Consider the following 24,521-nt stretch of genomic DNA (forward strand, 5'->3'; position numbering starts at 1 on the left):
CTGAGGAAATAAGTGACAACAGATAATTGAGGGTGGAATTAGAACTTTATCGTGTTCATTATGAACTCGTCAACCTTTAAAAAATTGGTACAAATACTTATTTGATTGTTACGATAAATACATTATTCCAATGTTGACATCTGTAAATCTCTTCATGCAATAGATCTGGCTAGTTTAAAGTAACCAAATTACAATTGAAATAACATTAAGACCAGAGCATTACTCTTTATATTTTCATAATCGGTATGTACGGTTGTCTTGAAACTGACATTATCTTATTAATGGAATGCATTTCATCAGAGCCTTAAAAGAAACGTGAGTAGGTGGTCAGGTTTAACATACTGAAAGTCAAATGCATGGAATGCACTTAAAAAATAGTTTCTCATGCAGCCTACAGAAAATGGCCTGAGGAGCATTGTGAATGAGACCAAAGCGATAAAACTATGTACACTAACAGAAATAAACAGACTGATTTATTCACCCGGACGTTTGCCTGATTCTGGTTGTATACATCTCAATCACTATCGAACTAATGACACTACGCATGAGTTGGTTTGATCATTACACACCGATATCCATCACATGCACATCATGCAGAGTGACTGGAAACTGAACCACTTGTAGCCCAACTGTAATATATATTGTTAAGCACATCATTGAGAAGCTGAATAGACGGGTGCAGTACTTAGGTCGCATTCTCACCAGAGAGCTTTGCTGCGATTAAAACGAATCCTGCTGCGCATTTTCAGAAAGTGTGCTTCGTTTGGCAGGTGTGAAGGCTCTTTCGAATCCTAATGCGCAGCAAAGAACCGCATTTTACTCCGAGCAAAAACGGGGGTTTCGCTTCGCTTCCAATCGCGCTTGACTACGATTCGGTGCAGGTGTGAATGCAATTCGCAGCAAATAAAGGAAATGAAGCAAACAATGTGGCGGGTGAGGAGCTGAACACAGTTGGAGACGGAGAAGGCATATTTTACGCAGCCGTGGATAGACGTGGTCGAATGAGGAGAGTGGAGACTGAAGCCCTGATCGAAATGACGAGTAGCCTACATTAATCAATTGCTTAAGAAAACACAAACACTGCAGTGCAGTGTAATAGTATTATAGCCTACAGAATATTCTGTCTGTCTGTGCGTGCCGTAAACATGGAGTGCTGTCACTGTGTGGAGACTAGTGGGGAGTAGGAACTTTCATCTCGATAAACTTGTAAACATTTTGCGCTGCTGTCTGTTATATCAGTGCGCTCAGCGCTGTGCCTCCATGCCCAAAAGAACAGTGCGTGGCTGCGTGCTATATAGTGAGAGAGCGAGAGAGAGGGGGGGCAGTCCCAGACGGCACGACACATGACATATGCACGTTATGAGTATAATTTTATCACCATAGATTTATCATTTCACTGTGTAGGCTAGTTTATGAATGGAACACATTGATAAAGGTCCCCCCTGCTGCGTTTCCAATTGCTGCGGATCATGACAGTGTGAAGGCAAACCGTAGCCAATTAAATATGCAAGAATCCCATTTCTCCGCCCATACGCATCCGAGTCTACCGAAGTATTAGGTGAGAATGTGACCTTAGTTTAGAGTCACAGTTTTTGGATTAGACTAGTCATTGGTTAGGCCAGTCATTAGTCATGGGTAAACAATGATTTATGCCAGTGTTGTGTTAGCTCTCTCTCTCTCTCTCAATTATAATTGAAATGTGGGATATTGTTCTGGGATGATGGGAAAATATAATTTAGATTTAGAAAGTATGTTTTAAAATGTAGGACCTCAGGTTGGTGACTGCGATGTTAATTAAGCAATATTACACGAGAGGGTGTGCGTTAGTGTCATTAATGGCAGGAACTAGCCGATTTCCATAGGCAGCGCAGAAGTGCCATTAATGACGGTAACGCACATCCTCGAGTGTAATATTGTGATTATAATACAGTTACCATTGTGGTATAAAAAAAACAAAGTCAACAAAATGTCATTGTAACTAAGATATTCGATTTTTTCGACAGCCACTATGACACGAAAATGTCCTGTGTAAACCTAACTTAGTTTTGATTAGGTGTGCGGTGATGCTCGTTTGAAGCACGGGTAGAGAGCTAGATCCCTACTCAGATCGCTTCCTCGAAACTACCTGTGGTAAAGTAGTACCAGTAGTAGGTGAGAGATGGCAGCAAAAGATCAGCCAGAGAGTGGCTGTCCTATAAATAGGGCCTGCATAATTGATGTGAAATGGGAGCATCATAATGGTGTGGATTTTATTATTTGTTTAATTTGTGAATATTATATATAAAATAAATTTAAACTCATGTTCATGCGGACTGGCATCGCAGACCACTAGCGAATGTTCTGCAGACCACTAGCGGGTATGCAGGGTGCGGACCCCAGGTTGGGGACCCCTGATTTAAATAGACAAAATCATTCAGCCATAGCCAGTGAACATTTGGCTGGTCAACACACTGGCACATAAAGGACTTTTCATGAATGTAAAGATACTGTTGAGAGGGTGTCAGTACTTGACCAGTGAGAAGACGGCATGTGGTTTCAGTTTGTCTGCTCCCTTCAAATCCTGAAGTTCGATAATGACCAAGCAGCCCAGCACCTCTGCCTGCTGCTTTTGCATCAGCTCACAGGCAGCTGTAAGAGTCCCTGGAACAGACATATAAATACACACACACACACACACACACACACACACACCATTAAAAGCTAAATGACGTTTGACCTGCTGCCTCAATTTCAAAGTGATTATGAAGGGAGGCTTATTTATGCATTGATTATTTATTTATAAATGCATAAACAAGTTCTGTACAATGTACCATTTTTAGAATTATAAAATAGTCACCTCCTCAAATGATTCCTTTCTAGCCTAGACGTTTGAGGCGTCTCAAAGGGCCTATCAACACAGGTACACTTACAAGCCTCAAAATCATAGTTAATCAAAACAGTCAAAATTCAATTTCTGACGCCTGTCAGCCATGGAAGATTTCATTTGGGGAAAATGTCAGGTTGCAGCAAAGAAAATAGTAGTTCTGATAATGTTTACGGTAAAGATTGTCATGTACACTTAAGCCAATTACCGTAACCTGAATCTGTCACAACACATAAGCGTGTCGACATGGTTAGGGATAAAATAAAACGGGTTCCATTATACACCCAAGTTCAATTTGCAATGATTCCCACCATGTTACAAGAATTGTATCACACTTTATCGTCTCTATTCTAATCACATATTGTACACATCGTTACCTCTTTGTACCTTGATATTCTGTTGTATTTCACACACGTCACACACACACACACACACACGATTCACTGCAAATTGTGGATGTTAAAAATAACTGTTTTTTGACCCTAACCATGACTATTCTGGTTACGTGTTGTGACAGATTCAGATAAAGGGGAATGAGTCACTAATCTAATCAGGAAGGCCAGGTTGTTTGGTTGAAACATTGTGCACCTGACAATGTTTTTTCGGAGCTACTAAGTTGTGTGTGGGACAGGTGTTTCTTTTGTGATACTTATTTTCTCCTGCACCAGCGACAATTGGATGTGCACAACATTGCTCTTTGAAAATGCCAGGTTGCTCATTCATGAGAGCATTACCTGAGAGCATACCCTGTTTGATGGTAGCAGTGGAACTTGGTCCCAAGGCACATCTTCAATTTAGGCATTTCGAATCCCCCCAGGGAGGATGTGGGCGCGTGTTCTCAGTGCCCATACCCTAGCTGGAGTTGGCGAAAGGGCCTTTCTGTGTGGAGTTTGCATGTTCTCCACGTGTACCCTAGGGTATGTACTAGTTACAACCTTGCAAAAAAAACATGCAGTGATCCTGGTCTCTATCCACACTTTTCCTGGGCTGTGTGTGCTCCAGTTCCTGTTGATTTCATTGGATATCATTGGTCATCTGACCAGTTTCATTGGATCAAATCGACAGGAGCTGGAGCACACAGAGCCCAGGAAAAGTGTGGATAGAGCGTCGCAGTCCCTCCCCCTTTCAGAACAATGAGTGGCCCAGGAAATGGTTCTCCATTCATTTTCTCCATAGGCTTTTCCTAAAGTATTTATTTACTGACGTGGACAAAGCCAACTCGGATCGTGACAAATCATGACAATGAACACAATGTTTTGGGCCGATCAAATAATTTATAAGAAGAAAAACAACAAAAAAAGTGTTGTAACCTGCCGTTTTTTCTACTTTTTCTACTATTTGTTTGGCCCAAAACATTGTGTTTGTCATGATTTGTCACGACAAGAGTTGGCTTTGTCCGCGGCGTAAACGTCTTTAAATACTTTATCTATGAGGAAAATTAATGGCGATTTCTTTTCCGGGTCTCTCGAGGGGGCGGGACTGCGACGCTCTATACTGCCTCTCCCTGGTCAGCCTGATGGAGAGGAAAGGAACTGGTTGGAATAATGTGTTCCTTCCATGCGCTACGTCCTAACGGGGAAACTCCTCCAGCCAGGTGATAAAAAAGCGGCCTGCTCACTCCTCATCGAAGGAAACATGAGCTCAGTTTGGGGCTCTCCCCAGGTTGGCAGAGGGAGCGTAGAGCCCAGGATTACAGCTTAGGCAATTGGCAACCGGGTGAAAAATGGCTTACTATAAGTAAAAATATATAGGCATTTAGGGTTCTAAATAACTTTAAATCCGATTACCTCCAGTGGCTAAAAGGTCATCGATGAGCAGAATCTTCTGTCCAGGATTCAAAGCATCTTTCTGGACCTCAACTTCAGCCTAAAATATTAACAACAGTGAAGACATTTACCTACTAGACCTAGACCTTAAAACAAGATTTATTTACAAAAATGTTTAGATTTTTATTATCGTGAGAACGATGGCTTCCATTTTCGCATTGCAACTTTTCATGATTAGAAAGCCTGCCGTTTCTATTGGCTTGGATTCCCCATCGATGTCACTGGTGGACATGCCATTTTAGCATGATTATTAATGAGGACCTATTATATGAAGATAGGTTGAAAAGTGGTCCTTTAAGTATACATTGTATTAGACCTAGAATGCCTGTGATCATTTAATTATACTTCGTAAATTTTCATGTATCACAGGCATAGATCGCTTGCATCAGATCCTGGTTCGGGTTCAAAATGGGCGGCATAAATGTGATAAATGCTCCGTTTGTACTCACCCATTAAATAATTCCAAAAACGTGGTGTGAAAAATGGTCCTCTAGTTTTATATCCATGTGAAAGTTCTGGCACAAAATGCGTATTTAGTGAATTATCTCCACTTTTTCAAGAGATGCACACGGACATCTTTCTCTCCGGGCGAGGGGGACACAGACACAAACACAGACGTCATCACAAACATGACAGGTTGAAACAATTGGCAGGTGGTGTGATTAATTACCCAGCACCTATCGCAAAGCACCTGCCAATTGTGTGACTGCAAACTTTTGCGTTTCCCTGGTCAATTGGTGATGACGTCTGTGTTTGTGTCTGTGTCCCCCTCGCCCGGAGAGAAAGATGTCCGTGTGCATCTCTTGAAAAAGTGGAGATAATTCACTAAATACGCGTTTTGTGCCAGAACTTTCACATGGATATAAAACTAGAGGACCATTTTTCACACCACGTTTTTGGAATTATTTAATGGGAGAGTACAAACGGAGCATTTATCACATTTATGCCGCCCATTTTGAACCCGAACCAGGATCTGATGCAAGCGATCTATGCCTGTGATACATGACAATTTACTTAGTATAATTAAATGATCACAGGCATTCTAGGTCTAACATTGTATATGCTGAGGTGACAGATTGGCTATGATAATACATACCTCGCCATATTCCAGGCTGTAAGACACAGACACAGTGGGTCCAGGAAGTTTCCCTTTCTTCCTGACCATCACAAATCCCAAGTTTAACCTTTGGGCCAGCAGAGGCCCAAACAGAAATCCGCGTGCGTCTAGACCTAAAATACACAGTTGAAATAATTCCTGTATTAGTCACCCACCTGCAATGAGGTAGCCCCAAGTTAGGGCTACTTTACTATAATGTATGTATGCATGCATGTTTGTATGATCATAGGTTGCTTACCTACAATCAGGTCAACTTGCTGGTATGTCCGTTTGACATGTTCTTCAAAGAGATCGATCACTGCTGTCAGAGCTGCAGGCTCCTTCAGGAGTGGACATATATCTCTATACACACACACACACACACACACACACACACACACACACACACACACACACACACACACACACAAAAGAGATAACTATGATACAGGATAAACAAGTGAATTTGGTGTGGACACTGCGAATGCACTTTACCACATCAAAGTTCACTTCCAAGTTCCCATTCAGGCCATGTGACAGCTTCAACGTGGGTTACCGAACTCCCCTTAATTATTACCGTAACGTTTTACATTATTTACGTTTTAATATATTTATTATTTACCTAAAAAGAATCCCTTTCTTTGGGAAGTCCTGGACCGGTGTTATGTAGCTTGAAACCAGCTGTAACTTGGACTGTTCTTGGTCTGCCATAGTGAGGTAAGTTGGTCTGTGCTGTGATCGCTGTGATACACAAGTCCTCACTCCTCAGGCAGGAATGAAGTGATGTGCGCGTGCGCAAAGTAAACGTGTTAGCTTTAGCTTAGCAGCAGACTGTTATCTTGCGTTTAGCTATTACGTGTTGTCTTATTGTTATTGTTGTTATAACGTATATATTTTGCATTTATTGAAATAAAGAATGGCTTTACAACAAATGCATGCCTAAATATCACTTTAAATCACTTGGCAACACCAGCAGCCAAGCGAGCAGGCTTGCAGCGATGAGATGAGAACTGAAAGCAACAAAAACAATACTTCCGGTTAAAAGTTTCAAAATAAACCAATTATATATTACCGGTATTTGTAGTTGGAACAGACTGACACTACACAGGCTGAGTTCTGGAGCCGATTAAAAAAGAGACACCGTTTGGATAAAAAATATTCCTAAAAATATACATTTTCATTATTGTAGCTATATATCATAACCAGCTATATCAACAGTTACATTAGTCTTACTTTGAAATGCACTGCCGGTGGGTAGAAACACTTTTGATTATTTAAATAAAGGTTTAGTTTAGTATTTATGCTGGAAGACAGTCGAACTGTCGAAGTCATGTGATCTTGTCTAAAGTTCAAGTGTCTAAACTTCCAGTTGCTTATGGGCTATTTATTGGGAGCCAGCGCCAGTGCCACTACTTATCTAAAACGCATACAGTGTGCGAGAAGAGAATTGTTATTTTAGAGTTAAATCAATATACATCGAAATGACAGTAGTTGTTAAGTCTGAGTCCCTTGCGATTGCTGGTGAGGGTAAGGTGGAGACGTTCACCATGATATCAGATCACCTCGAGGTGGAGATCCTTAACCTAGGCTGCATCATCAAATCCATCAAGAGCAAGGGCAGGAATGGACAGGTGGATGACCTGGTCAATGGCTATGATAATGTGGAAGGTAGGTATTCTGGCTACATGTACAGGAAGACTGGTGTCTGGTGGTAACTGTACTGTTTGAACATATATTACACAAGTAATTGCTGTTGCATGTTGTTAACTTGTTCCCACCATCTGCCTCTGGCTTCCTCTCTATATACAGTATATCTCTTATCTAAATAAAATAAATGTGACCTGTGTGATTGCAGATTATTTGTCGAACCCACGTTATTTTGGTGCGCTGGTGGGTCGGGTGGCCAACAGGATTGCTGGGGGCAGGTTCACAGTGGAAGGAACACAGTACCAGCTGGATATTAACAATGGACCAAATGCACTGCACGGTGGCCTCAGAGGCTTCAATAAGGTACCGTATGCACTGCAATTTGCACACACACACACACACACACACACACACACACACACACACACACACACTGCAGACAAGAGGCAAGTTTGAATTCTGATTATTTTCATGTTTGAATGATTCTGTCCTGCTTCACCTGTCCTAACTGTATTGTCTGTCTCTCTGATCAGGCTATCTGGCTGGCTGAGATGGTGGAAGGAGGCGTACGTTTGAGTCACACAAGTCCAGATGGAGATCAGGGCTATCCAGGAGAGCTCCAGGTCTCTGTGACCTACAGTTTACAGGTATAGTACAACAACACATTAATTAAAATGCAGTAACTGTCTAATATGATATCTATTACGAAGTGTTTAATCAACAACTGAACAGCATTCATGACAGGTGTTGATTTCAACTTGCATCAGCCAGAGGGGGGGGGGGGGGGGTGTGTGTGTGTGTGTGTGTGTGTGTGTGTGTGTGCGAGTGGATAAAGCATGAGGATTAATCCATCGAAATGCCTAATCCATCAACATGAAATAATTTTTACATAGTTCATCAGCTCACGGTTCTCTCTTGCAGGGGGAAACCCTCACGGCCCTGTACCAGGCCCGCTCCACCAGAACCACCCCCATCAACCTCACCAACCATTCCTACTTCAACCTGGCTGGACAGGTAAGACGGTCATGTAACAGCTCTCCAGCTGGAACCCAGGCGCTGTAATAATGGGTGGGGTCCGGTCAACACACTGGTCAGCTACTGGCGCGCCTGAACTACTGGCAATCATTCAGACTATAATAACTGTGTGTGTGTGTGTGTGTGTGTGTGTGTGTGTGTGTGTGTGTGTGTGTGTGTGTGTGTGCATGCAGGGTGCAGCTAATATCTATGACCATGAAGTGTCCATCAACGCCCAGTCTTACCTGCCGGTGAACGAGACATCAATTCCTACTGGTATATATGTGTTCCCTTGACCAAGTCACACACACACAAATAATGAAATGTAGAAGATAAAAGAACAAAGCGGACAAAACTGACTTACTGAAAAAATAGGGAGAATAAATAGCTAGGCTGGATTCGTTACAACACTTTTCACGGTGGTAAAACAGATCTACTTGATTTCACGTGTAATAAATTATTTCATTCAAAGTATTGCTGTTACAAAGCTTTTCATTCAGAAAGCCCCTCCCTCTTTACAGGAGAGGTCAGAGCAGTGGAAGGCACACCATTTGACCTCAGAAAGCCTGATTTGATTTGCTCTCGTCTGAAGGAAGTCTCAGCACCAGGATTTGACCACAACTTATGTTTGGCTTCACCTGGGGACCCCTGGAAAGAGAGACCTGCAGCCAGGTGAGATTATCAGAGATGCATTTTCCCCTCTGAATATGGGCAGAACTTTGAATGCACACACAGCAATTCAACTGGGAAATGGATTATGTTAACTAGAAAAAGTGCCCCTTGGTCATGAATACTTTCTGCTTCCAGTCAGTAGTTTAAAGTCTAATTTCTCATGTCATAATATTCTTTTTGGAAAATGATGGTCCCATTTATTAAAAAAAAGACCATAAAGTTGCGTATGTTCTGAGGGGCGTGGCTACCGTTACAGTCTATGAACGGGAGCTACCCCCGTTCGAGTCAAAATAAAAACCAACTAAGAAGAAGGGGGGAAGTCCCGCCTTGTTGTCTGGGCCAGCCAATGGCCAACTGGGCCAAAACAGATCTAGAAAGATGGTGATTTACAATACAAGGACTGACTGGCTTCATTTTACGTCCATATCAGACCCGGCGAATGCTTTGTCCATATTTTTTTACAGTCTATGCTGTAGACAGTATAATAAGAAACGTTCCTATTAATTACAGTTTTTAATCTACCGGTATCTTTCTTCTCACTTTTCTCTTAACAGAGTCTATCACCCAGCCAGTGGGCGGGTCCTGGAGATTTCAACCAGCCAACCAGGAATCCAGTTCTACACTGCCAATTTCCTGGATGGCTCTCTGACAGGAAAGGGTGGAACCAGTTACATGAAGCATAGCTCCTTCTGTTTAGAGACTCAGAACTGGCCTGATGCTGTGAACCAGGTACAGTACCGACAAACCACAGCACAGCAGAAACACATTGAGCTATGAAATGTTCTGTGTGTGGAGTTTACATGTTTTCCATGTCTCAGGTCCTTAAAATCATTGTTTCCTACATCATAAAGTTATGCCTGTAGTTGTGTTCCAGCCAAGTGGTTTTCAGTGACATCAGAATGTACGTCAGTGTATGACAGGCAACCAAGAACAAGTTGACAGTTTCTGTCCTCTCTTTGCTCTGTGTGATGCGTTTAGGGCTCATTCCCAGACTCTCTTCTGCATCCAGGTGAAGAATATCGCCATGTCACACACTATACCTTCACTACCATCTGACCTCTGGACCTGACCTTGTCCTCCTTATAGAGTCATTGGAAAGTTTCCCCATCACCAGCAAAATTACAGGAAAAACTTTTGTGGTTCAAACAGTTCTTTCTTCTTTCTTTCCTGGTGTGTGTTTTTTCTTTGTTCTTGGTTTGTTTGTCACAACTCATACAGATACAAGCAGTGAAGTGTGGTGAAAGAATACTGTGCAATATCACAACATTACTTAATCTACTTCAGGGGTGGGCAACTTCACTTAATGCGACCTGCAGGTTAACATCAGAACAATTCCAAACATGCAAACATGACCCACTTTAATTACTTAGTGACTAGTGTCACACTCTGTACTGAGTGCGGGTAGAATATGCCATAGGTACTGGATTTAGTCCTCAAAAAGTCACAGAAAAAATCCCCAGGTACTCAAAAATACTCCAAAGAAATACTCAAAAGTTACTGAAAACGTTTTCCACTTAGTTGGAATATATTCAAAAGTATTTGACAAAGTCAGTGGTGCAATCAAATTGCTTTTATTCACCTCAATAGTGTCCAGTGAGAAAAAATGGCGGTACTTTCCGTCAAACAAAATACACCTAAACTGGCCAGGTGGGCTACAGGTCTTCTCTCTCCAGGATCAGCCCTTCAATGACTCCTGGGCAGTGGCAGGTTTCCTGCTTATAAAGGCCAGGCCCCTCCCACTACTAGACCAATCCATCCCTGTCTGAAACTTAAGTTACATCCCAGTCTAGCCCATGTCCAAAGACAATCTATAACTCCCAAAATGGTACAAATGCCATGTAGTCTAACAATAACAATATTGACCATATTACTCAAACAAGCACTTAGATAATAACAATAATCTTCTCTTTAACAAAACCCCACAGTTGGTATGGTCCACTCATGGACCAATCATATAAGGCCCCCTCCATATAAGGCCGCCTGAGTCACTCCTCGGTGCTTTGCCTCTGCCCAGAAGTCAGGGAATACTGTGGTAAAACAAAGAAACAAAAGTCATACCCTTGATACACACAATAGTGAATAATAAAGAAAATAAACAATACATGTGGCAAACAGCACAGGAACAATGTTAAACCAGTTTGCGTGTGTGCACTCACCAAACTAATGAACAGGGCCCTGGCTATTGTGTCATGGTGTATTGTAGTGGAGTGTTATAAGTGTGATCATTGTGATGTGCTGTTAGTGGCAGGGTGAACTGCCACACTAGTATTAAAATATTGTCTTTTTGTGTCCAATGTAGTTATATTAACAGTTCATAAAGTTAACACTATAACTAAATGCATTTGAAATTCAATAAAAAGGTTACTTTTCAGGATTCCAATTAAAAAATAGAGAAACATTATTCAGGATTTAAATTCAAATATAGCAAAAATAGCTATATTTGTAGTGTACCTCGTTTTGATCTTGTAGTGAGTGTAGAAATATTGTGGCCCTCTCCATCGTCAAAGTTTCCCACCCCTGATCTTCCTTATTGTCACATCACCACATACTACTACTATCACCCATAACATTTTGCATTATTTAAATTGTCACTTAAAAAATGTTCTCTGGCGAACTTTGGAACATTATTAATAGAAATTACATTTTCGTAAACTAAAGTTGCACAGGGCAGATATGACAAATAACTTGCATATTTAATAACTATATATATAAAAAGCAATAGTTGAAATAGCTGTTCTACAAGCTCAAAACTCTCATCTGTTTGTCTGATATAATGGTAGCCTATCATCATCACCATGGATGTAGGCACCAGTGAGTGAGCTCCATATACTGTATGGTCAAGTGCAGACGGGGTGACATCAGCAGTATCTAACATCTACCACAGCCACAGCAGACCTTGCGGAGAGTGAAGAGGGCAGCGTTGAGTTTGACAGCTTGAGGCTTTATTTCAGTATCGCTATAATGTTGTTCTTTTTTTTTTTCCCTCTCAAGTCGTGTGTTGACTGGATCAAACTATTTACTGTAGGCCTACATATTTTTCATACAGTGCATAGTAGTGTATATTTGTCTATCACTGAATGTTTCTATGAATTGAATACAGAGAAGAAAGAAGTCTCCACACAGCCTCAGCTCCACAGTGTTTATTATAAAACACTGACATTCTATTCAGAGACAACGTTTCTTCTTCAGGTGACATTGGTTGTGTGCGGATTTCTTTCTTCTCTGTATGCATCAATCTTTTGTCCAGCACCAGCGAGGGACTGGATTTGCGCTAGCCACCTGTTTTTAATCTATGAATTGAATACTCAGGACCCCAATGGAAACAAGCTGTAGTGCTTTCTTGGGTTCAATCCTTTTAGAATTGTATTTTTTATTAAACTTAGTACTATTCTGTGCTTTTTTTGTGTGCAAATTGTTAATAAAGTATTCAATCAATCAACCATCAAATGGGGCTGTACAGCCTGTACCTATCAATTCAAATGAGCTTTATTGGCATGAGAAAACATACGTTTACATTGCCAAAGCAAGTGTCAAAATACACGACCGATCACGACCAGCAGGTGGCAGTAAGCAACAAAACACCCCAGGATCAGTACTGTGACGCAACTAACCCGGAAGTTCTTTGCGTTGTTTATGTTGAGCTGACCTCTGCATCAAAGACTCGAGATGCTAACTCTTTGTCTGCATCACTGCATGTTGTAGCGCTATCGACAAACAAGCAATTAGTTGTGACTTTAATATTCTAGAAAAACATGGAAATGGCTGACATAGATACATTGAGATTGTTTGTCAATGAACGACTTACTGCAGTTGCTGAAGACATATTAGCTGTGTTTGTCAGAACTATTTTAGGCTACCAGCAACAAATAGACTTTCAACGGAGACAGCTGGATCTTCTGAATCCCAGAGCCAAATCTCACCTATCAGGTTTGTAACATTTTCAAAACCTTTAACACAAATTATTAGTTTCTCCAGTCTATCGTCCCGAAGACCACACTATATGTTATGTTCCAATTAACCTGTGATCAACATATCTTTTGGAAAATACCTCTCCCCTCAGAACGGGGGGTGGATATTGGGTTTTGTTTTGTGTTTTTCGTACTGTTTTTTTTCTTGCGTGTTTATAGTAAGAATGTGTGTGATCTTATCTTACATATTAATTTGGAATGGCAGCCATAAATCGGTCCTAGCTCTGGTCGTCGTCCTCCTAGCGCTATGAACCAGAGCTAGATCGGTCCCCAATCCATCCGTGCACGACAGTCAGACCAACGTGCGTGCTGGGGTGCTAATTCCTAAGACTTGGAGTCAGATATTGTCCTCTGGTTTCAAATCCATCTGGCAGAAAACGCGTGTTTAGTCAAATATTTCCACCTTTCCGACGAGCTGAACACGGACGAAATTATCTCCAGGCCTAGGAGACGCCCGTCTGCTAGCCTGCTGGACTGACTTCAAAGAGATTCTATGACAAAAGACGAAACTCCAGTCCTCCCGCCATTTTGGAGTGATGACAGATAACTAGCTTTTAAAAAGTCATGCTGTACAAACAAAAACGTGTTTCATATTCTATTCTATTATCACATTTAATGCTTTTACAGAACTGGTCTGTGTAGCGAAAAAGTATTATACCTATGCATACTACTATAATTATTTACTACGGTAATTTACTGTTCAATTCATGCATGTATTGTATGCACATGTATTGTTTCCATTTGGACGCTGAGTTACAGACCAGTAAGGATCCTTTTGGTTCCTTTTTAACCCTCAAGAGTTAAATTAGCACTGAGGATTTTACAAAGCAGTGGTTTAACTAATAGATCTTCTGGTTTCTTCAGGCTTTATATCTTTTTTTATCGGGATACTTTAAGCTGGCTGCATTATTAAAAGACAACTTCACCACTTTTCAATTTCTCTTCATATAATTGGTCCTCACTAATGTTCATGATCAAATGCCACCATTTTTTCTACTCGGTCTGTGTCTCACAGGAAGGCTGTGGGAAGTTCAGAAACCCGTCCACCATCTTCGTTAGACAGATTTGTTTTTAAACAATATTTTTTTTAAACTATATTTATATTTTTATTATCGTGAGAACGATGGCTTCCATTTTTGCATTGCAACATTTCATGAATAGAAAGCCTGCATTTTCTATAAGCTTGGAATGGATTCCCCATCGATAATGTCAATGGTGGACGGCCCCCCTATGAGACAGACTGAGTAGTAAAAAATGGTGGCATTTTATCATGAACATTAGTAAGGACCAATTATATGAAGAAGAAGTGGTGCTATATATTATATACCGGTAGTTATAAATTATGATAATAGAATTATCGTGATTATTTTTGCCATACCACCAGTAGTGTGCTGTGAATTTTGTTACTAGTAGGGCTAGTACTAACGCAACCCTAGTGCAATGATAGCCATCACATGTAATGAGGAGCTGATGTTTATAAATAATATGCTTCTTTTTTTCTTGTGTTTTTCTTCCTTTTTTTCCCCCATATGGTCTGGACCTTTTGGTAGAGAACGTAAACTCATATTTCTAATGATTATATGCCTAGTTTAGGCATGTAACCAGTGATGAAACAGTTTCCTCTGGACACATGTCTTCCTCTTCGGTGGCACGGTGGTCGTCATGATCATCCTAAATATTTGCATCATGTAAGCCTGACTGTAGGTGTTTATACAGTGTAACTGAGGACGCAGTGAGAACATTCTCGGGTAGTGTTACAACAAGGCAGCAAGGTAGACGATGTCACCGCTTTGTTCTAGGTGTTGACCGCGCCGTCAACGTGCATTGCGCGCGCGCATAAAGCACATATTATTTTGACCAAAACAAGTACAGATTTAGGATCAAGATCACCTTCAATGAATCACCACCACTGCTATAAAACATGAGACATTTATGTAGATTAAGCATCTAATAATAGATCTCTGTTTATCTAGATTTCCTTGCTGTGGAGGTTTCTACAGAACAGCGGGAAAGGAGCCCCAGTCTGGTCCAGGAGGAGCCAAAGCCTCCCCAGATTAAAGAGGAACAACAGGAGCTACTTCAAAGACTAGACGAGGCTGGTGGGTCAGTGTTGACAGAAGATGATGAAAATAGACAGAGAGAGCATCTAGCCAGCACCTCGGCTGAACCAGTGACAACACAAGAGGTCTATGGAGCATCACAACTGTCTAGTGATGTCCAGCTCATCTCTCATCCACACTTTTCTGGATCTGACACTGAAGACAGTTGTGAGTGGGAGATGACCACGGAAGGGCCGTCAGCTTTAAGCGCTCTGAAATCACTCAATACACACCATGTGGAAGGACAAAGATCGCCGTTGAGAAACAAGCTGCCCCAGGACCCGACATCATCTAAACAAACCACGAGGTCAGGAGAGAAGCCATTTAGTTGTACAGTTTGCGCCCGAACATTTAAACGAAATGCACATCTTAAGGACCACCTGAGGACTCATACAGGGGAGAAACCATTTAGTTGTACAGTTTGTGGCAAAACCTTTTGTCAAAGTGGAAGTCTTAAGATGCACATAAGAGTACATACAGGGGAAAAACCATTTAGTTGTATAGTGTGTGGCAAAAGCTTTAATCAAAGTGGAAGTCTAACGTTACACATGAGAGTGCATACAGGGGAGAAGCCATACAGTTGTATTGTATGTGGCAAACGTTTTAGTATAAAGCAAGTTATGAAGAAACACATGGTGAATCATACAGAAGAGAAACCTGTAAATTAAACCGTAGAAAAAACCTTTTCCCCAAAAACATGAAAAAATCTCAACATGAACAAATATGTAAACTAACTAGATGGTCATTTCCATTTCCAGCCTTATAAACCATGCAAATTCACATTATCAGGTGTCTTCTGCAGACCAGTCTGACCACAAGCGCTAGGTGGGCGTTCTGCAGAAATCAATACGTGGAAGAGCCAAGAGCTGTCAATCACAGGGCCCTGAGTGCAGACGCTGATTGGCTCTTCGACTATTTGGTTTCTGCAAAACACCCACCCAGTGGCCAGACCGGCCTGCAAAAGACACATGATAATGTGAATTCTTCACGTGACTAGGATGGTTTGCCAGGCTATTACACGAGTGCAAAAACCTAAAATAATAACTCCATTTGATTTACATGATAGTAAAACTTTCAGAATATTCATAATCATATACTTGTGTATCATTCACCTAAATGTCCGAACTGAAATTGCTTACTAAATATGAAAATAATAATACTTCCACACATTTTTCACAGGGAAACTCACCTGTTAGAGTAGTTAATTTAGCAATTGCATAAAGTCTGTTTTTCATATGATCATGCAGTAACATTACAAGATTAATTCCTTTCTTCTGTCATGTCGAGCCATAAAAAATAAATCTAATTAAAACATTAAATTAAATCCTTGTTGACAAAAGTGAGACATTACAATGGAGTGTTGATCCAAGATTCAAACTGTATTCTTTGTCACATCACATGCTCATACAAGTATGTACAAGTTAATTGTTGGTATAGCAGTGGGATACACCCCCAGACTGCTCGCTAATAATTAATACATAATTCAAAACGGAATCATGTGTATCTCGGGATCCACACGGTATGGCGTGGCTCCAATGTGGGTCTCAGATTTAAATTGAATGTGACTGTCATCTATGACAGTCATCTGTGACATACAGTATTTGGGCATGGTTTCAGTCAAATCAAAACATTTAAAGTTAAAGGACCACTTCACCCATTAGGCCCAATTATAATTGGGCCTCGCTAATGCCCCATGGTCCCCCAGTAGGGATACTTGTAATGAAGTGTCATGTAGAAAAAGTACAATTTATTTTGGCAATATTCTTAATCTTAATATAATAAAGTGACATCTTGGTGATGTTCCTGAGGTCAAAGTTAAAATAGAATCATCAATAAGGTTTTTTTCTTGGCGACTTGGGGTTCCTCTTTATTTTTAGGACAGTTTTTCTTCCTGGGCCTTAGAGCAAGCACCAAATCAGTTTTGATCTCATTCAGCTTTAGAAAGTTCTAAGCAATACATGCATTAAAGGAATACTTCAAGTTCAAACTCCCCAAATTACTTTGTCCAAACTACTCACCCAGTGAAGCCTTGAATTCATGGATAATGTATTATTTGCCATGTTCAGCGACATCGCCAACATCATGGTCTCCCCAAGACCCTCTCGTATGATTTCAATCAGGGCAGTGTGCAAGTACCTAGATGAGGGTCATAACTCGTACGTTGTGTCACAATTTCCCTTTTAATGTCCACACCAACAGAAGTAGTGGTTTTCCTTTAAACATTTTTACTCTAAATGGGTGTGTACACAATATCTGAAACATCCAAATCACCTTTGTGTGTATGCCTAGTCCACACCTAGTTGAGTGTTCTTCTGTTTGGTTGGCTATCTAGCTGCAAACACTACAGAAAAAGTTGAACTCTCTGAGCTTTTCGCTGGCTCCTGCCGTAGCGCGGTCAGTCCTCTCCATACTTGATGCATGGAAGCACAATGCTTCTCAGAACGCAGAAGTGGAATACTGCCATTTGTGTGTACTCAAAAAAAAAAAATTGCAATTGCAATTGCAATTGAAATAAAAGAATGGGGTAAAACTATTGTTCTTGGGGGCGTGTGCATTGCTGGTATTTGTTTAAGCACAACTTAAAACCTTTTAGAATGTAACTAGGAACTCTGATCTCATATCTACTGCTTGCTTTAGTCACCACAGGCCAAAGGCAAGGAGGGACATTTTTTTGTCCCTGTCTGTCTCTGGGGTTAGGCATGCAAAATACACTGTGCACACTGCCAGACGTGCCAGTAGGCCAACTTTGTACCTCCCAGCATTTCTGAACATTCTGTGCTGTAGATAGGCTATTGAAGATATTTGGTGTGTGTGGGTGGGGGGCTGACTAAATACAGAGTGGTCCCCAGCCAAGTGGTTTTAATTTAAAGTGTCATCCACTGTGTCAGCCCCACTGTCCCAGGATCCAGTCATCAGAATATATCAAGGGAAACCGGTGGCTACATGGATGGCCTGGACTCATACTGTGTCATGGGGTCAACGCCAGGAACATGGTCAGGGGCCGGGTCGTTTGAGACGGGCAAACGTGTAGACATCTGTGCTGTCTGCAACGACTATGCCTCTGGGTGCCACTATGGTGTGTGGTCCTGTGAGGGCTGTAAGGCCTTCTTCAAAAGGAACATCAAAGGTAGGCAGAGGTTTATAACCCATTTAATATCTTTGCCTATGATTCTGAAACCATTTCATAATTTATTTGTCAGAAATCATTGTTTTAATATCATTTGAAATGCATTGCAATGACTTGAGTGCAAATCTTTAGAGGGTAGGCATACACAAAGCCACACGTTGACGCTCAAAAATGGCAAAAATGTAAAACTGAAGAAAAATGTAATCAAACAACTTAAATGAATGGAGAGGCAGTGTCAAGCTCCCCCCATGGCAGCCTACATTCCTACATAACAATTTTCCTTATATATTCTGCAGACTCCACCCTTCCATTTCTGATCAAACAGTATAATACCAATCCACCCAAGATGCTCCCCATGTTCTAATCTAATTAGTCAGCTACCAGGATTAACATGCACCCCTCAAACAGATCTTCAGGCACCAATCGTCCAACTACACAGCTAGGCTTTAACAGGCAGCTCCCCCATAACAGCATCTTCCTGTGCAGATAAAGACAAATATATTAGAGATTCCAGTCACAACAGAATGTGCACTTCTGTGTGACTAACAACTTAACAAGCATAGCACACATTTTAATATGAATGTGTACTGATGATAACCATAGGACAATATTAGTCTACGACTCAGAGTGGCTTCTCTGTGACACAATGATTTCAGATCAATGTGCCTGTGTACTGGATTAATTAAATCTAGTCAGTCGGTGCTGAAGTGACACATTTGTAATAATGCGTTTTTCACCCTGTTTCTAGGTCACAATAAAGGCCAGAATGACTATGTGTGCCCAGCGACCAATCAGTGCATTATCGACAGAAACCGAAGGAAGAGCTGCAAAGCATGCCGTCTTAGGAAGTGCTACGAAGTGGGCATGAACGGTGGGTAGAGATCCTTATTCACACACTTGCATGCATTTAATCTCTGGTCAAGTAAATCCTATGTTGGCATTTTTTTCCAGATACCTTGAAGAGAAGAAAGAAAGCAAGCACCCAGTTGAGTAGTTCAATGTACCGGTACTAATAATGTATCAGGTTTCTATGGCATTGTTTTCAGAACCACCCGTTTTTCTGCATTTAACCAGCAGCATATGGAATACAAAATAGTTTAATTAGTTCCCAACATCCAATTATATTTGCAATATCCAATTCTTGTTTGTTATCTTCATTTATTATTTAGCTTTCGACATCACTTTTTCATCGCTGGGCTTTATTTTACATTGCATTTGCATAATCCTTTTTTGCTCTTCAGACATTTTGGGACTATTCACCATATTCACATGGTGGCCATTTTGCTACTAAAGGGACACTTCACCCTTTTTACAAAAAAATATATGTTAATGACGTTTAGAAGATTTAGGACACTTTCCTGGGGGTCTTTGTGTGTAATATATGGTTTTAGATATTTTAGATTTTAGCATTGTGGACACTGGGATCACTTACTTCCTGGACTACATGTTGTCTCAGTAAGACGGCCCTCCCCCTATCCACAAGTGTGTGTGTGTGTGTGTGTGTGTGTGTGTGTTCAGACATGTATGTCTCTAATGTGTTTTTTGTGTGTGAATGTCTTATCTTAACACTACAGATAAAAGATCACGAGAGAGGTCCGCCATGCTGCCCGCACAGGATAAGTCGTTTGCAACATTGTGGCATCGTTGAGAAAAGCCCTCTAGAGGTGTTCCACAGAACAGCTCTGGATGAGAGTGAAAAGCCCTCTAGAGGTGTTCCACAGAACAGCTCTGGATGAGAGTGAAAAGCCCTCTAGGTGTTCCACAGAACAGCTCTGGATGAGAGTGAAAAGCCCTCTAGAGGTGTTCCACAGAACAGCTCTGGATGAGAGTGAAAAGCCCTCTAGGTGTTCCACAGAACAGCTCTGGATGAGAGGGAAAAGCCCTCTAGAGGTGTTCCACAGAACAGCTCTGGATGAGAGGGAAAAGCCGTCTAGAGGTGTTCCACAGAACAGCTCTGGATGAGATGGAAACCCTCTAGATGTGTTCCACAGAACAGCTCTGGATGAGAGGGAAAATCCCTCTAGAGGTGTTCCACAGAACAGCTCTGGATGAGAGGGAAAAGCCCTCTAGAGGTGTTCCACAGAACAGCTCTGTATGAGAAAAGCCCTCTAGAGGTGTTCCACAGAACAGCTCTGGATGAGAGGGAAAAGCCCTCTAGAGGTGTTCCACAGAGCAGCTCTGAATGAGAGGAAATGGCCCAAGAGGGAGAGCAGGTTCCACAGAGCAGCTCTGGATGAGAGGAAACAGCCCAAGAAGGAGAGCAGGGGGGAGGATGGGACTATGAAAAAGGAGGAAGAGTAAAATAAGGTGAGAACCTGGCCTAGCAAACTAAATGGTAGTCCTGCTGGAATCTTCTGACAGTGTGGGAGTTGGCCGAGAACCTGACAGGTGCTTGCTGGAGGGCCATTGTTGGTACGCGGCAATTCTGTGAACTGTCAATTGAGAATATGTTTTTGCCCCTGTCCGTCCGTGCATTTGTGTCCATCTGTATCCGTCTGTTACCAGATCATCTCCGGCCCCACCCATTGGCCCGGTCGCTAAGAAACTATGCACACTCTCTCTCTGGATGCCAATTCCAAACCTCTGCCCAAAATGTTCCAGAACTGAGGCTGAACATTTGTTTTATATTACTCATGCAAATCGGTACACTATCTATAGTCATGTTATCAACACGTATCTGTCCGTATTTCCATAGTCCATCCCAATTGGCTTCCAAAGTTTGCTGCATTGGTCATTTTTAACAAAATCATGAACACCGTGCAATTCACGCGCAATTTTGCACACACATTCCCACTAGGCAGATGACAAAATTATGCTTGATTGTTCATATCAGCCTCATAGTGGCGCTGTAACAGGCCAATTAACATTTTATTCTATAATAACTGCACCGATCTGCATGAAACTTTGTATGCACACTCCAGAAGGCAACATTTTACCTGCATTTTTCCCATCTGCCTTTTATAGTGCCACCAGGAGGCTAACGTTTGAAAAACACATTTTGGATATTATTCCCAAAAATCCCTCAAATCACACAGTATCTCAAAAGTCCTGTGATCAAGTCGGATCTGTACGATATTTCATATTGCCATCCTAATTGGCCAACATTGGCTTCCACAGTTTGTATTGGCCCGTTTTGAACAAAATGCCTCAAATGTACATTTGTTACACCCACCCACCATGTTATGCTTGTGACATAACACGGTCCACCCACAAGGCAGTTTTAATTATATATATTAGAAGTATAGATCTCAAATATTGGTAATGAGCAGTTGCCTCTCAAATAAAAACCTATATGAAACCTTCCAATCCGACTTCCTTCACAGCACAGAAACTGCTCTCCTCAAGTTCACCGATGACAACCTTCCCTGCCGACTGGTTCCCTCTCCATTCTCATCTTCCTCAATCTCAGCGCTGCCTTCAACACCAACAATCACTCCATCCTCATCTCACACCTTCACTCCTACCTTGGTTTATCTGGCAGTGCACTACCCTCTCCTGAATGAAGTCATTACTCTGACCATCAACAATTAATTTCAATCAACAACTGCAACTCCTCCACTTACCCCCCCAGGGCTCAGTGCTTGGTCCCTGCTCTTCTTCACCATAAACATCCTACCCCTCGGACAGATCCTCCGCCACCACGGCCTATGGCTATGCCGTCGTCACACAACTTTACAGCTCCACCACAATCACACCACCTGCCTCACACCCTGGATGCAAGAGAACTTTCAAGACCAGGCTCCCAACACGAGGAGATAGGGCTTTCTCTGTGGCTGACCCCTCTCTGGAATGCACTCCCTAAAAACGCCTCCCTCCCTACCTTCAAAACTGTTCTGAAAACCCACCTGTTCCGAGTTGACTTTGATCTCGGAGACAAAGAAACAACCAGGTGCTCGCCAGAGACGTATAAGTCAATAGGCTAATGTTAAAATAGTAAAAAGGTGCTCCTGGACCTGGATCAGTCGGGATAAAAGGGGAGATCTGGGAACTCTGAGTTTAAAAAGGGAAACGTCTTTATTTAACAAACATGTTTCGACCTGTAACAGTCATCAGGGCCGTTACAGGTCGAAACCATAGAGTAATAAAATGATACAGACCGAACCGGAGCGTTAGCCCCGCCCCCCCCCCCGCTATTCATTTCGATGGAAGTTGCTCAGTGGCTCGAGTGAGCGGAAGTTAAGCCCGGACGACAAATTTGAGGTCCGGGATGACGCACGCTACGCACATGACGTCACTGAACGTCCGTCCACCTACTTGAACGTGCTGCAGTTCCACTTTTTAGTAGTGGCAGCTTCAATGTTGGATAGCCTTACTGGGGGGCTTGGTCGAAACAAGTATTTTCCCTTTTGTAACTCGAGTGCCTGGATCTCCCCTTTTTTATGACTTTGATCTCAACTTGTTTTTATTTCTTTATCTCTTCAGCTCCAGCAATCCCTACTTCAAAAGCCCTAAAAGGAATGCAGTGAAATCGGGATGTAGGCTACACATAAAATTGTAGATGTGATAATTGCATTGTGGTTTAATTATTATATAAATATAATTATATATTTTTTCTTTTTCAATAACAGAACCATAATGTAAGCCTGCTATGCAATAAATATTTGCTGATAAAGGTTAACAAAACAATGACTTCTTGAGCTTGGTTCTTAACAATATACAGTATAGTACAGGGATACTCAAATAGATTTACCTGTGGGCCACATTACAAAAATGGCAAGGGGCCAGGGGCCAGTAGATAAAATTACGACAATGATACTTGATAACTTCTCTCTTTCAATTGCTTTATTTTCGCAAAATGTATCAAAGTACAATGTGCGTGCACACAATATGTAAATAAATAAATGTGTTACATTTTTATGTTATAATAACATAATAACATAACATGAGTAGCTCTTTGCCTGCCTGCCTGCCTGTCTGTCTGTCCATGAGTAGTTATTTGTCTGTCTGTCAATGAGTAGCTGTCTTACTGTCTGCCTGTCTATGAGTAGCTGTCTGCCTGCCTGTCTATGAGTAGCTGTCTGTCTACCTGCCTGCCTGTCCAATTGTCCATGAGTAGCTGTCTGTCTGCCTGTCTGAGTAGCTGTCTGCCTGCCTGCCTAATTGTCCATGAGTAGCTGTCTGTCTATGAGTAGCTGTCTGCCTAATTGTCCATGAGTAGCTGTCTGTCTGCCTGTCTATGAGTAGCTGTCTGTCTGCCTGTCTGTGAGTAGCTGTCTGCCTTCCTGCCTGTCCAATTGTCCATGAGTAGCTGTCTGTCTATGAGTAGCTGTCTGCCTGCCTGCCCAATTGTCTATGAGTAGCTGTCTGTCTGTCTATGAGTAGCTGTCTGCCTTCCTGCCTGTCCAATTGTCCATGAGTAGCTGTCTGCCTGCCTGTCCAATTCTCCATGAGTAGCTGTCTGTCTGCCTGTCTATGAGTAGCTGTCTGACTGCCTGCCTGCCTGTCCAATTCTCCATGAGTAGCTGTCTGTCTGCCTGTCTATGAGTAGCTGTCTGCCTGCCTGCCAGCCAGCAAGTTGGTTAACAGAAAATAAATTGTTATGGCTGAGTAAAATAAAATACAATAAACACAATTTGCCTGAAAATAGATTACCCAGCTATGACCTTTTTCATGAAAAAAAAAAGAGTAGTGATATGGCTGACTGAGTAAAATAAAACAATCTACCTGAAAATAGATAGCTATAAGTGAAGAGCAATTTCCGCAATTTCCATTTCCGCAATTACAATTTCCGCAATTTCCAGCACCATTTCCGCAATTTCCGCAATTACCATTTCCGCAATTTCCATTTCCAACTATTAATGGCAGCTGGGTTTCATCATTCAAATAAAATAGAATTCTGTCCGTTTAGCTATAAAATTATGTCAGGGAATAGGGAGGGATACACAGTATATGTCTTTCATTTGCATTGCATCTCCCCCCCCCCCCAAGCTTTTATTTTCGTTCGAGTAATAGTACAACTCTAATAGTATTACTTATAATAATGTAATTAAAGATAACTTCATTCAGATTTATTTATTTTTATTTCATTTTCCAGATTTTATTTTCTTCTTTTTTTTAGATTTTCATTGGTGGGCCAGTCATAATGGTCCCGCGGGCCTGATGTGGCCCGCGGGCCTGAGGTTGAGTATCACTGGTATAGTACATAGAGAAACTGAAAAACGTGTTATTTACGGAGCCCCTGAGTGGCCATGGTATGACGAGAATAATCT

At 41.6% G+C, this 24,521-nt stretch overlaps 3 protein-coding genes across 6 annotated transcripts; 2 read left to right on the forward strand and 1 right to left on the reverse strand.

The window, feature by feature from the left end:
- Positions 1 to 26: 26 nt before the first annotated feature.
- Positions 27 to 6,787, reverse strand: aprt (adenine phosphoribosyltransferase). The gene is made up of 5 exons (XM_080782529.1): positions 6,408 to 6,787; positions 6,045 to 6,148; positions 5,786 to 5,919; positions 4,651 to 4,729; positions 27 to 2,640 (listed from the first exon to the last, which is right to left on the reverse strand). The coding sequence occupies exons 1-5, from the start codon at positions 6,494 to 6,496 to the stop codon at positions 2,501 to 2,503; spliced, it is 546 nt and encodes a 181-aa protein (XP_080638655.1). The 5' UTR covers positions 6,497 to 6,787; the 3' UTR covers positions 27 to 2,500.
- Positions 6,788 to 7,075: 288 nt separating this feature from the next.
- galm (galactose mutarotase) lies at positions 7,076 to 10,236 on the forward strand. Its single transcript, XM_080781896.1, has 8 exons — positions 7,076 to 7,453; positions 7,641 to 7,795; positions 7,966 to 8,079; positions 8,354 to 8,446; positions 8,641 to 8,722; positions 8,968 to 9,118; positions 9,673 to 9,847; positions 10,097 to 10,236. Exons 1-8 carry the CDS (start codon positions 7,267 to 7,269, stop codon positions 10,172 to 10,174), a joined length of 1,035 nt encoding a protein of 344 aa, XP_080638022.1. The 5' UTR covers positions 7,076 to 7,266; the 3' UTR covers positions 10,175 to 10,236.
- A 2,543-nt stretch (positions 10,237 to 12,779) lies between these two features.
- LOC308328495 (uncharacterized protein) lies at positions 12,780 to 22,304 on the forward strand. Of its 4 annotated transcripts, none has more exons than XR_013965297.1 (6): positions 12,780 to 13,045; positions 15,060 to 15,492; positions 18,074 to 18,312; positions 19,061 to 19,183; positions 19,887 to 20,384; positions 20,427 to 22,304. XR_013965297.1 is itself a non-coding variant. In XM_080782353.1 (6 exons), the coding sequence occupies exons 1-6, from the start codon at positions 12,871 to 12,873 to the stop codon at positions 19,888 to 19,890; spliced, it is 1,008 nt and encodes a 335-aa protein (XP_080638479.1). In that variant the 5' UTR covers positions 12,780 to 12,870; the 3' UTR covers positions 19,891 to 22,304. The 4 variants fall into 4 exon arrangements, 2 of the variants coding, with proteins under 2 accessions (XP_080638479.1, XP_080638478.1); XR_013965298.1 differs by lacking the exon at positions 20,427 to 22,304 and having other exon boundaries at positions 19,887 to 20,022; positions 20,067 to 20,129; XM_080782353.1 differs by adding an exon at positions 19,264 to 19,297 and having other exon boundaries at positions 19,887 to 22,304.
- The last annotated feature ends 2,217 nt before the right edge of the window (positions 22,305 to 24,521 follow it).

The sequence above is a fragment of the Protomyctophum bolini genome (genome assembly GCF_963924005.1).
Source record: "Protomyctophum bolini genome assembly, chromosome: 14".
Lineage (NCBI taxonomy): Eukaryota > Metazoa > Chordata > Actinopteri > Myctophiformes > Myctophidae > Protomyctophum > Protomyctophum bolini.